The sequence below is a fragment of the Mesocricetus auratus genome, unplaced genomic scaffold, assembly GCF_017639785.1.
Source record: "Mesocricetus auratus isolate SY011 unplaced genomic scaffold, BCM_Maur_2.0 Super-Scaffold_4256, whole genome shotgun sequence".
Taxonomy (NCBI): Eukaryota; Metazoa; Chordata; class Mammalia; order Rodentia; family Cricetidae; genus Mesocricetus; species Mesocricetus auratus.
Window position 1 is genome coordinate 91,001,998 of NW_024429182.1, and position 13,356 is coordinate 91,015,353.

The 13,356-nt window shown below is 44.9% G+C and overlaps 1 protein-coding gene across 9 annotated transcripts in view; it reads right to left on the minus strand.

The window, feature by feature from the left end:
- Positions 1–13,356, minus strand: part of Ppfibp2 (PPFIA binding protein 2) — a 139,705-nt gene that overhangs the window by 29,265 nt on the left and 97,084 nt on the right. For 7 of the 9 annotated variants that reach the window (XM_040756744.1, XM_040756740.1, XM_040756749.1 and 4 more), the window contains 3 exons: positions 12,247–12,378; positions 4,542–4,724; positions 1,510–1,602 (listed from right to left, as the gene is read on the minus strand). In XM_040756744.1, coding sequence (XP_040612678.1) covers positions 1,510–1,602; positions 4,542–4,724; positions 12,247–12,378 — 408 coding nt within the window. The remainder of the gene's footprint in view (positions 1–1,509; positions 1,603–4,541; positions 4,725–12,246; positions 12,379–13,356) is intronic. The other 2 variants (XM_013117543.3, XM_013117545.3) reach the window with 1 other exon arrangement.

Consider the following 13,356-nt stretch of genomic DNA (forward strand, 5'->3'; position numbering starts at 1 on the left):
TACCTGCCTCCACATCCTCTCCACATCCTCAGTGATGGGGTCACAGTTGTAAGAGTCACCACACCTGACTTTTAGCATGCTACTGGAGACTGAATTAGGGTCCCCAGGCTTGCCTGACAAGTCTTTTCAGCCCTCTAAAGCATTGTTTTTAAAACCCGAACACAAACTGAACACTGAAATGCCCACATGAATCACTGGGTGTCACCTGTGGACAGTTCTACAGGACACAGGGAAAAGCGGATGTCTTTTCTCTTCAGGGGCAACAGCCCAGGCAGAAACTCATCTAAGGTGGTTAAAGAGCTCCTTACTCCTCCTCATGCCTAAATGAAGCCCTTTTTTATTGAATCATACTCTCCAGCCCTCCCTAGAGGCATACAATATGTTGTGAGCACATCAAGGTGATATGAAGGTCTGTCTGCGGCAACCCTCATTTCTGTGTATTGGAAGTGTTTACACTCTTCATTGTGAAATTTATTATATATTTTTCAAAGACTAGATTCCTAGGCTGGCAAGATGACTCAGCAGGTAAATGCTCCTGCCACCCAAACTTAACAACCCAAGAGAGCCCACTCCCCGAGTCACACACTAACAACAGCATAATTGGGTTTTAATTCAATGTTTCCTAATGTTCATTTGACAACTAATTTTTGACATTTTAAAGATATAATATGCAAGACAAAAATAATTCAATCAACTTTGTGTGTTTGTTTTTGCTGTTGCTGTTCTTTCCTGAAACAGAAGCATGCTATGTAGGCCAAGACAGCCTCAAACTCCAAGTGATCCTCCTGATTTCCCTAGTGCTAGGATGACAAGTACTCCACCATACCTAGTTAACACACGACTTGTAACCCCTGCGGTTCAACTGGGAAAAACCAAACAAGAAAGAGAAAAAAAATTATCTCACTAAAGAATTTATTCTTGGTGTCCTTTACACAAAAAACTCTCCATTTCAGTAAAAATGCTTTGACTAAAAACTAACCAGACTTTATCATTTTAGAAATGAGTTCATTTCCAAAACTAAAGCATGATTATTATGTTTTCAATGTTTTTTAGAAAACTGATTACAATAGGGAGACTGACTTTAAGATGATGTCTCCAACAAAACACTGGTGTTCACCCCCCTACACACTCCCCATACCCCCTCCCCCCCCACCTGTACTCTGCTCCAATTCTGTTTAGGATGTGTCACCTACAGCTATCACTTATCTGACAGCCCATTCACTAGCTTACCTAGGAACCTTCTTGGCTAAGCCAACAAGGGACACTAGGACTTCTGCCAGAGGCAGAAGACATGACTGGGATACCTCAGCAGCTCTCACTTCATTTCCCAGGCTCTCTCTCATGAGGAGAAGCCCTTCTACACCAGACCTGCCAGCCACAGTCTGAGTGCCACTGTGCGGGGTGGGTTTGCATTTCCACACGTTTTGCTGTGGGGAACCCTGAGAGTGAGCCCCCTCCAGCAGAGCCCCCAGCTCTCCCCCTCCTCAGGTGCCTCATACTGCCTTTTACCTTAGTGGCCTTCAGCTCCCACTCATACTGGTTCCGTTCATTCTCCAGCTCTTCCACTTTGATTTTGAGGTGCTTGAGCTCTTGCAGTAACTCCTGGAAAAAGAGAGAGAGTCACAGAGCTGTGACAGATTAAGAGCATGATAGATAAAGTCTCCAAACTGGATAAGTCACATGCAGAGGAAGTTGGGGGCAGTAGCAGGCTCTATGACTGCAGCTTTGAACTTGAAACATTGTCTGTGATCCAGAAAAGGCCATGTGGTCACTTAAAAATGAAGGCCAGGGAGTTCCTGACGTAAGAGAGAAGAAACTGCATTGTGTGTGTGTGTGTGTCTGTGTGCGTGTGTGCGCGCGCGTGCATTTGTGTGTTCATACATGTGTAGGTCAGAGAACAGCCTTCGGTATATTCTTCAGTCATGGTCCTTTTTTCTTTTTTATGAACAGGTCTCTTGCTGGCGGGCAGCAAGCCCCAGAGATCTATCTGTCTCTACTCCCCAGTGCCAGGACTGCAGGCATTTCTGTGTTTCTTTGTGTGTGTGTATTTGTTTAATGGGTGTTATGGGGATGCAACTCAGAGAGTCTCGTGCTCATCACTTTACCAACTGAGCTACCTTCCCAGTCTAAAACTCACAATTACCCTCTAGCTCTTACATTCTGTCGTTCCTTTTTCTGACACCTGAACCCCCAGCCCAGCTCATGCACAGGCATGTCACAAGCAGGCAGAAGCAGCTTGTGAAGGGGAGGAGCAGAGATGCCGAATGGAGGCAACATCCTGGTGGTGCAGAGGAAGGAACAGACCGCAAGGAACATCTCTCTGCACTGAGGGTGGGGAGCCCACAGGAGGAAAGAGGCAATCCCCTGAGGCAGCACAGCCAGTAAGATTCAGAAAATAAATGCTGAGTTCCAAATACAGATGCCAGTGTGAGTGTCCTGTTCAGACGAGGAGGATAAGCCAGAGAAACAGGGAAGGCATGCTGAGTGCTGTTGAGATAGGAGGCAGACTGGGAAACAGCCCCTTGTGGAGCAGAGATTAGATGTCATCAGCGTTTACTGGAGATGAGACTGGGGGAGCTAAGGCAGGTGAGGGCTCCCATAGTGACGCTGTGTGGACAGGAAGTCAGTGAAGCTTCCTGACTGGGAAGGGATGTTTAAACAACTTACACATACACGTTTGTACAAGTAGTAGGTGGGACAGGAATTCGAGCTAGTATCTAGACCTCTGGTTGAAAATTTCCTCAATAAAGGGGCAACACTCAGCAAAGCTATCTTTGTTGGTGGAGATAGGGTCTCATAGCCTAGGCTGGCCTGTAACTCATTAGGTAGCACAGATTGGCTTTAAACTTACAATCCTGCTTTTACCTTCCAAACAGTGAAGATTATAATACATAACTACCAGTGTGTTCTGCCAACACTGTCTTGAACCAAAATTCACTTAATGGACAATCATTTTAGGTAACAACTATTTCCTATCAAGAGAGCTGGCACAAAGGCCATTAATTCCACTTGGGTCCGAGCTTTATCCATGTCACATCCAAGAATACTATGTTTCATTTCCCTCCCAACATACCACCATGACTCCGGTGTAGCAATGAGTGATGGCAGCTTGAGTATCTTCTAATGACTTATTCTTTGTAACCTTGGCCCTGTGGAAAACACTGACTGCTAAACATCCAGGATCATGGCACTCCCCTGCTTCTCAAAGCTTCTGAACTTTAACTCACACCAACCTGTCCCACCCCAGGTAAGCTCTAACATGTCACACTGGAGAAGTTTCAATTTCTCTTTCTAACTTACACCTCTATGCACACAACATTCTCTTGCTAACTGTGCACCTGCCTATCCTTTACCCTCCCCATGCAAAGCTACCCAGACCTCTAAATCACATTAGACCCCTCTGCAGGACTCTGGTGTCTCCCACGGGTCTCCTATAAGGTTTATCTGTAGGGCTGCTAATGACTAGTTCCTGTTCTTTTCTGTAAAGCCTGGAGTGTCTTTGTGGACCTCTTAACCCAGCAGGTCCTGGCACATAGCTACTGAGGAATGAATATCTGAATCTCAAGTCATTATTTAACTGGCTTAGGTGTCGCTGCACTCTGAGATAATCTACCATGAAGTCACACTGCTTTCATGTGAATCTTATAAGATGATTTATTAAGAATGACTTACAGTTGGGGTGACTATTTCTCGATACCTATTGAAAAAAAAATTCTCCAGGCTAAGGTGACTATGCCCTTGATTTTCATCACTGGACTTTAAGACCTTTGGTCACCTATTTGGGTTTGCCAGAGACTCAGAATCATTTTCCAGTAATGTTGGTGGCCCTGCCTGAGCTATCCCAGCGCCCAGCAGGTAGGAAGAGGCTTGCCTGTTTTGCTCCTGTTTTAGTGGGGCTGCTCAGTTTGCTATGAGAGGGCACGGTGCCCACAGGGAGCAGAATCAAGAAAGCACAGGCTACTGCTCCCTGCGTTCTTGTGACTTCTTTGGCACATAGCCCAAAAGGTCATGAACTCACTGTACTGTGATTATTGTGCGGGCACTATTTTTCCTGGAAATGCAGATGCTGTCTTAATTATCCATAACAAATGAAAACCCCAATTCTGTGTTTACTCTCTGGGGTGGGGGTGGGGCTAAACTTCTCTAAACAGGGATTTTAAAGGATTTTTTTCCCATGATGCTGTTTTTCTCCTCAAAGAGAACCAGACACGAAGCTTCACATAAACACTCAGTCCACAAGGAGTGATAAGTGTCTGGATCACACACTGGGAAGAGACAGCCTGCTACACACCTCCATCCTATTCCTGAAGACGGGGAAATGTGGCCTTCTGAGGGCTGTTCTCACCTGCTCAAACCCTGCTCCATGAGGGTCCCAGAGCCCCACTCACGTCAACAGAGGCTTTTAAAGGCCAAGTTCTGCCCTACGGTAACAGCAGATCCATGCGAAGCCACTGCACACAGTTCTGGTTAGGAGAACCCCAGCTTTCCGCCAATGAGATGTCACACACACATGCTCTGATATACTTAAGTGTGGTTCCTACAGGTGACCCCTCCCAAGGGGCACAGTCCTGGCTGCAGGGATGGGGCGTGGCCTCATGGTCATCAGCCACTGCCTCCTCAGGGTGGTCCCTAGAGTGTAACAGGCGCTCTTGAATCTGCCTGTGGATGTCCAGCTGCAGCCTACACATCTGTTCCTGCAGCTCACTGATCACATTCAGAACTGACTGTGGGAAGGAAGAGAAAGGAGAGAAAAGCACTCAAGGTCAGTCCCCAGCAGATGCAGCCCTCCGTGGGAGAGCAGCTGAGAAGGCAAGGAAGTTTGCAGAGGGTGAACACAATGGGGGAGGGGTGGCCCAGGCCAGTCCATGGCCAGGTCCCTCTCTGATGAACTAAAATACATGTCATTTTTTTTTTCCTGAGACCTGCTCAATCCTTGGACCTGTCTTCAGACTGCATGGCCATTCTTCTAAGTGAACAGCTGAGGTACAGAGTTTGGCAGATCCCTTCATCCAAGCAGAAGCAACAGCTGAGGTAGACGACACACAGCCCAGGCACACTCCCTCCACACCTGCATCCATGCTACACTTAGCAACACCCAGGCGCACATCCAAACGCGTCAACACCTGCATACAGGTGAGCACCACAGCATACACCAGGCGTATGCATAGTAACGCACCCCCAACTCTAATCCCATTCAGATGTCAATGGGTTTATTTTAACATCAAGCCTACATCCCTCTATCTTGTCAAAAGATGTCTCAAGCAACTTTTTTTGTAGCACTACACTGGAGTGTGGGTGCTTCTGGTCTATCAGGTCAGACACATTTCCTGCCAAACCAATGAGCTAGGTCTGATGAAACTTAGAACCTTAACCTGTATGTGTGCGCACGTACGTACATGGGTGTTAAGGTCAAAGGACAAGCTTGGTTGTCACTGCCCACCATTTTTTTGAGGCTAGGCTAGCTTCTCACTGACCTGGAAGTCACTAATTAGGCAAGGCTGGCTGGCCAGTGAGCTCCAGAGAACCTCCTGTCTCAGCTCCCTTTGGGATTGCAGCTGCAGGCACTACATCCAGCTTTTTTGTCTGTAAATTCTGATAATCAAATTCATCCCCAGCCCCAATAAAGCTATGTTCCCAGCCACAGATGTGACTCAATCTTCTTTTAATAGATTAAAAACAATTTTAGTTATTGTGAATTTACCTATGTATAGGAGTGAGGCAAGATACACCTATCACAGCCAGCAGACAACTTAGGGGAGTTGGTTCTCTCCTTCCAGCTTGTGGCTGCCTTCCAGAGTTCAAAGGCCGTCCTCATGCTGAGTAGTGGGCAGCCTCACCACTGATGCACCTCACTCGGCTGTGACTTCCTACTTGGTTTTCAAGGCTCTCACACTCCTCAGAGGCGTGGCTCTAACTTCACAGAGCCCACCCAATCTTTTCTGCCCGCTTTAAAATTAAGATGAGAATGCTTCACTTCCAGATTTCCTGAACTCACTTGATTCCCGATTCCTTAATGTTCACGTACACTGACAGCGCTGAAGCTCTGTGGGGCAGCACTAACCTAGCAGGCGGATGGCGAGGTGCAGGCTTAGCTTCCTAGCACACACAACCGGAGCTGAGGAGATGGCTCCCTCAGGAGGGCCTGATCTGCTTCTCAAATTTACAAACAAACAGACCGAAGAAACAAAGAACACAAACCTCACTGGCAGCTTGCAGTGTGGGGACTGTTGTCCTGAGTCTTTGCCCTCCTTACAGGCACTGCAACCATCAAGTGCCTTTTTTTCTCCTCTTATAAAAAACATACCTTCTTTGAAAAGGCTATTGTTCTCAGCACTGTCCTTTGTTGGGGGTTGACCTTCCTCATAGGGTTCATACAGGTGCACTTTTGTTCTTAGTAAATGCCCTTTCCATCTGAGGTGCGGGTCCCTGTGAAACCCAGTTTCCTCCAGGCTGGCTATACTAAGCACTCGGCCTATGCTTAGCTTTGTCCTCACTGGGGCTACCAGTGACCACTTACTCTCACACCCCCACCATTTTACTGTATTAGTTTTGCTTCAAAACTGAAACCAAGTCAGTTTCCCCAGTTCTCGTTCCCTAGCTTCTGAGTGAGAAAAACAATTAAACATGTTTGATTCATATCGGCTTCGGCTGTGGACTAAAGATCCAGACAGCTTCTGCTCCCTCCCCACCCCTTCCGCTCTTATGTGAATCAGGCAGTTCAGATGTAGGTCATAGGTTGGCTACACACCTATTTTCCCTCCCATGTGGTACACTCCAGGTCTGCTGGGACACTTCCCTAATCATGTGGTGTGGTGTGGTGTGGTTTGTGTGTGTGTGTAGTCCTCAGACATTTCCCTAATCATGTGCTGTGGTTTGGTGTGTGTGTGTGTGTGTGTGTGTGTGTGTGTGTGTGTGTGTGTGTGTGTGTGTGTAGTCCTCAGACCTGACACCGAAACTTACTTAACACTCTTAACTCCAAGGATTGTCATCTCCTCTTGTCCCAGGTCTCCTATGGGGCAAAGCCTTTGGCAGCACTGTTGCATCCTTGGGCTACCAATCATGAAGTGCAGGTGACATTTACGAGGTTGTAATTGCTACTGCGTATTGTAATCTCAGCTGACGTTGTATGTTCACCCTGCTTTGCCAAATATCCACTCCCCTTTTCAGGGTTCTAGCTGTCTGCAGCTATGGAGCACCTCCCATAATCATCATCTGCCCTACCCCATCTTACCTGTTAAACCTGCTCACAATTATCCTTAGTTCTTTCTCTCTCTCTTTCTTCATGCTCAGTATAACAGTGGCCTGGCCCTCCCCTGGCATACTTGCTGATGCATATATAACCTCTATATTTTATAGAAGGAGATTTGCTAATATGTCAAAACTTCAAGTACAGGTGTCTCTGGCTCATCTGTTCAGTTGTGAGAATCTCACACATGTATAAGATTATTTACTACAGCATCATACAGAACAGCAAAAATTTGGAAACAATTTAAACATCCACGAAAAAAGAACTTTGTTAAATACATTAGGATATAGTCAGGTGTTACAAAATATGCAAACATAGATACAAATGAGGACTGGTTTGTTGTTTACTATTCTTGTCATGGAAAGACGTTTAAGAGCATTCCTTTTCTAAAAAGAAAAGTATGAAAATAAAGGAAGCAGAGTATGCGTTTACATGTGGCGTGTGTGGCACATGTGGTATGTGTGTCTATATGCATGTGGTTTGTCTGTGTGTGAATGCAAGCGTGCGGTATGAGTATATGCATGTGGTGTGTTGTATGTCTGTGTGCATGCATGTGGTGTATCCATCTATCCACATGTCACTCGTCCTTACATAAGATAACTCTGGGAGAATACAAAACAAACTGAAGGACGGATCCTGTCTGCTGGCTGGAGGACAGCTATTATGATAGCTTTTGTTATACATCCTTATGAACTGATTGATTTTTTAGCAGTTTCTTTCATATTCATGAAAACAAATTAATAAACAATAACAAAACCATTAAAATTCTCCTCAGCAGGCCAGTTCAGCCCTGAGCAAATACATTCTTCCCTGTACTTGCTCTGTGTTCCAAGTCCATCATTCTGGCTGCTCTACTTCTGAAGTCAGAACTTCTCCCTTCTCAGGTATGGAGCGTAGGAAGAAAACAGTATGTCGTAAGGCACTGTATGTTCTGCCTGAAAATTATTTCTAGTTCTCAATCAACTGAGATAACCCCACAGCCTGGACCTGTGCTCTCCTCTAGCCGGACTCTGAGAACTGCTCAAACCCATCGGGTGCCCTCCCAGGACCCTAGTGCGAAGGGTCTCCGCCTTCCTTCCGACCAACATGCTTTTAAAATGCTTCTGCTCTGGGGTCCCACAAAGAGGTTTTCTTCTATCTCCGAAACTTTGTGTTCCATCATCTCAATTCTGGTACTTCCTTCTCTTGTCAGTCTACTGTGATGCCGCCTTTCAGAAGTAAATCTAAAAAGGCAATCTTAGTAGCTTGAAATGACCCGGGAATACTGTAAAAGGCTAATGATGAAAACTAAAGCAAACATCTGTATTCACCCACATCTCAGATGGGCCACTAGGGACCTAGGCCTTGGAAAGCCAGAACCTCACAGACAGGCCACCAGTAACCATCTATGATATTCAAAGACAAGAGGCAGGGTGCTGAGTGAAGCCACATGACTTATGGTATGATCAGAACCATGCGTGTTCTGTTCTGCTAAGAACTGACCCTATTTTCATGGAAACACTGAGTCTGAGGATAATGGCCCAGTTACATGAAGATAGTGTTATGGCTTGAATTTGAAATGCCTCAGGAAGGCTCATGTGTTAAAGGCTTTGTTGACGTGATTTTGGGGGAATTGACTGGATCTTGGTGGCTATGACTTCATCAATGGATGATTTCATAATTTCAAGGTAAGACTGGGAAGTCATAGGAGATAGATAGGGCCAGCTTAGAGACATGCATCTTGCTCCAACCCCTTCCCATTTCGCTCTACTTCTTAGCTGTCATGGCTTGAGCAACCTTCTCTGCCACATGTCCCTAGAGCCGTCTTCTGCCTCACTGCAGTGAAGCCAGCCTGGAACTCCTTAAACACCGAGTAAATAATTCTGTCTTCTTCAAGTTTATTTTCACTTTATTTTACACAGCAATGCTAGAGTTTACATATGAAAGTCCACACCCCCCCCCCATAGACTCATGTAGTTAAATACCAAGTGTCTATATGGTGGCACCACCTTAGGGGGCTCTGCAATACTTGGGAGGTGGAGTTTAGCTGCAGGGTTGCTTAGGACTGAACCAAGCCCTGGTTCTAATCAGAGTTCTGTTTGCTGATCTAATGATAAGTAACAAGCCATACTTCAAGCTCCTACTACTATGGATGGAGTTCCATTCACTATGCTTTTCTTACCAAGGCACACAGCAGTTCATAAACTGTGAATCAAAGATAAATAATAAGCCAGATGCAGGGATGCACACCTTTAATCCTAGCACTCACGAGGAAGAAGCAGGCAGATTTCTGAGTTCTATGCTAGTCTGGTCCACAGAGTGAGTTCTAGGACAGCCAGGGCAACACAGAGAAACCCTGACTCAAAAACCAAATAATAAAATGATGATGATAAACAACTGTTCTTCACTTCTGCTTCCATCAAGGATTTTGTCACAGCAACAAGAAAAATATCTAACATAGTGACAATCGCTATCTGGCTATCTCGAAAAACCAAATGTTGCCTTTTCTAAACCACACTCAGCCTTGAGCATACGCGTTCACTGGTAAAAACCATGCAGGATACGAATGGAAGAGGCATTCCCTTTATTTATGCAATTCTAACCACGAGTGACCTGAGCTAGCAAAACGTCTCACTCAAACATTTCCATCACATGACAACAGTAAGGCTTCAGCAGCATTCATGGTATTTAGCCAATGGTGCTCCACACAGCTTTCAACAGAGGCTGAGGTCCTGGGCAGACCAGCAGAGTATGCTCAATTATAAGCAGAGAGGAACGCAATTCAGGTCATGAGGCTGCTCACTGCCTCTCCCAGGTTTGAACAACCTACAAAATTCCTCCACATGGAAACCTAATATTTGTACTGGCAACTAGGAAGGGCAGTGATCTGGTAGGATGGAGGCCAGGAGCTTGTTGCCTCATGCATGAACAGCCTGCTGGAAAACAACCTCAAAATCAGATTTAAAAACAATCTTACAGAGAAGAAAGCAAGCAAACAGGGAAGTGACTGCTTTAGTGCACGTATCACAGAAAGACAAATTCACCTCCTTCCTCCCAAGAAGGAACTGAGTTACCTGCCTCCACACCACATTAATTCTGTATTTTCTTCATAGATGAACTGACTCCCACATTCACACACCTGAGCGTCAAGCCCAGGAAGGCATAAGACCCACAATGACCCTACTACAGCTTCTGCTGGAATCATTAAGAAAGAGTATCTGTAGATGTCGATCTAGAGCTATGGGTGACCACCTTTGTCATGAAGGGTCAGCCTCGCTGAGAATAAGGCAGAGCCAAGGATTGCCTTACAAAGGGCTTTCAGAGGCATGGCAAGATTGCCTGGCGCTAATCATGCTGTTCTCTAACCCTAGATTTCTCAAGTTGTGTCTTCTAACAACTTCTTTTTCTCCTCCCCTATTTTTTTGCACTAAATGACTTTAAATTGTGTCTCTGATAATTGTACAGCCTTCACAGAGCTCACTGAATTCCACCTGAGCCCTGATGTATGCTCACACGTCACACACCCTAGAGCACTGATAAAATGACTAACCCCAGAGATTTGACTGTTTCCCTACAACAATGAAGAAACTATCCACATAGATCAGTTCTCAATCTAGGTGGACTTTGCAGCATGTGAATGATGTGTCACACTCTACCTTTCCGTTGTCAGTGTGACTAACACTGTCAGTAAGGAATCATAAAAGCTAGCTACTACTACATGGCCCTCACTAGCTAAGGGCTAAAGGATACACACACAAGTTCTCCTTCGGGCCTAAGAATGACTAAGGAAATAGTAAGCATTACTACTACCTTATAGAAATAAATAAGCAAAAAAGAATAACTAGAGATTTGGGACTTAAATCAACTGTCAGGATCTCAAAGCTAGGGACTATCTAAGTGTGATTCAGAGACAGCGATGAGATCCAACAGCTGACACTCTTAATAGGAGCCCTTGTCCACTGCTCACTACAGATCTCTTCCCTTGAGCACTACATGTCTTACTGAGAAACATGTACACAAAAACAATTCGAAGAACATCCACGAGCATATTAGAAGCGGGCCGAGCTCTGTCATCAACCTAGAAAAACACAGCAGATGTCAGTGCACATAGTGCTGGCACTTATGAGAAAGGACCAATTTCCATCTTTTGCCTTTTGAGAGAGCTAAGTAGAGGGAAATGAAGAGAAACCAAGTGTTTACAAAATGCCAAATACCATGATAGTACTCAACATCTATGATATACTTGGTCTTTAACAAAGTCATTATTGATAATTTATTTAGTCTTGAACACATTATACTTTTATAGATAAATTATATAACTAATTTGTTGAAGTCCAAAGAGCTACTGAATAGATCAGTCAATAAACAAGCCAAGGTTTCCCTAAACTTCAAACTACCTTTTTCCATGTGTCACAATGCTAGGTGTGGATACATTGTCTAAAGTTAAAACATGCTGTTCCTTATAAAGAAGGTGTTCTGGGCCTAAAATTCTCCAAACTCTTTCCAAAATAGACTCTGACACATTCTAACCAATGATATATGGAGCCTGAAAAACAAAACAAGCAAACATTCTTCCAGAGATGGCTTGAGTGTGGGCTCGCCCACACGACCCATCAAGAGGAAAGAAAAAAAAAAAAAGCACACAAATTTGGGGAGTGTGGGCAATGAAATGTGTCTGGAACTGTCCCAGGCCTGCTGGGGGGATGGCTTCTTTCCTGTTGTTATCATTACCTTAGTTTTCACAAAAGACATCTTGTGTCCCTCCACATGTGTCTAATCCTCCCCTTTGACTGCTTCCCTTTCCATCCCTGTCAGCAGTTTGAGGATAGAGCCCTAAAGCCAAAAGTGAGTGGTTTGGGCATTGCTGAAATGTGCAGCGACAGCAAAACCTGATAACTTGGTATTAAACAGATCATTGTGTCTACAGTACATGAATATTCCTGGTACCCAGCAGCTGTTGGGACTGGAGTTGGCCAGATGGCCTAGGAGCCTAGTACAATACAGGCCCCGCCCTCACTCACCTCTGCTTTTCTCTGCTTTTCCTCTTGTTCTCTCTGCTCTTTCTCCATACTGACCAGTTTGAGCTTCAGCTCAGACACCTCAGTCATCAGATCCAGCTTCTGAGTCTCCAGAGATGTGCGACTTAGCAGCTCCTGTAAGCAAAAATGGATCTCAGCATCATAAGCCACCGAGGCCACAAGGCCAGCACAAGGCAACATCTACACTGTGTCTTACACAGCCTAGGGTGGGGACTACTGCACAGCAGCCATGAGTCTGTTAGGAGAGGTTTAGCTGACCCCAGGTCACTTGGGGACAACACAACCCCTGACATCATCCAGCATGCTTTGAAAGACATTTCCCAAAAAAAAAAAAAAAACCTATTTCTCCATAGTAACCATTATTAATTATTTCCAGAGAAAATGAATGGGCACTTTCAAAGGATGAACATTTCCCATCTCTGTTTTCAAGGCGAAGCAGCAAGCCCTCTAAATCAGAACAAATGAATATGACTTCATGTTGATGACACAGTTTTTGAAAACAGAAATTTCTAGACTAGCTGCTGGGTAAAGTCAAAGATCAGTCTAACTAGTCTTTTACAAATCTCAACATAAGACATCATTACAATAAATCCAGAGAGAAGTCAGAGTATAAAGTGGATTCCTGTGAGATGGCTCTTCCCTGAATTATACCAAAATTACAACTGGCTACTGTGGGATGTAGATAAATTTATTCTCTACTGATTATGAAAAGACCACGTACATTATTTCTAGTTCTGCTATCACTAGAATAGTGGCTGACAACCAAATACCCCAGCTCCTGAACACCAAGCCTGCCATAAACACACACGCTTATTAAACATAAAAAAGGAGACAACAGAGGATGTAGGCAAGACAGCTGCTGAAGCATTATTAAGGACCAGAAATTCTTCCATCTGTACAAAGCAGTATGTCTTCCACATCAGCAAATGGTGATGTCCTGATGGCCACAATCCAGGCTCATGGTAGACCCTTGTCCACATAGGTCCTAGCACTGAGGAGTTAACAGGAGAATCAGAAGAGAACCTGGAAAAGAAACAACCTCCTGCAGGGTCTGAATATTGTGTATCATCTCAGGCAAAACAACCTTGGCAC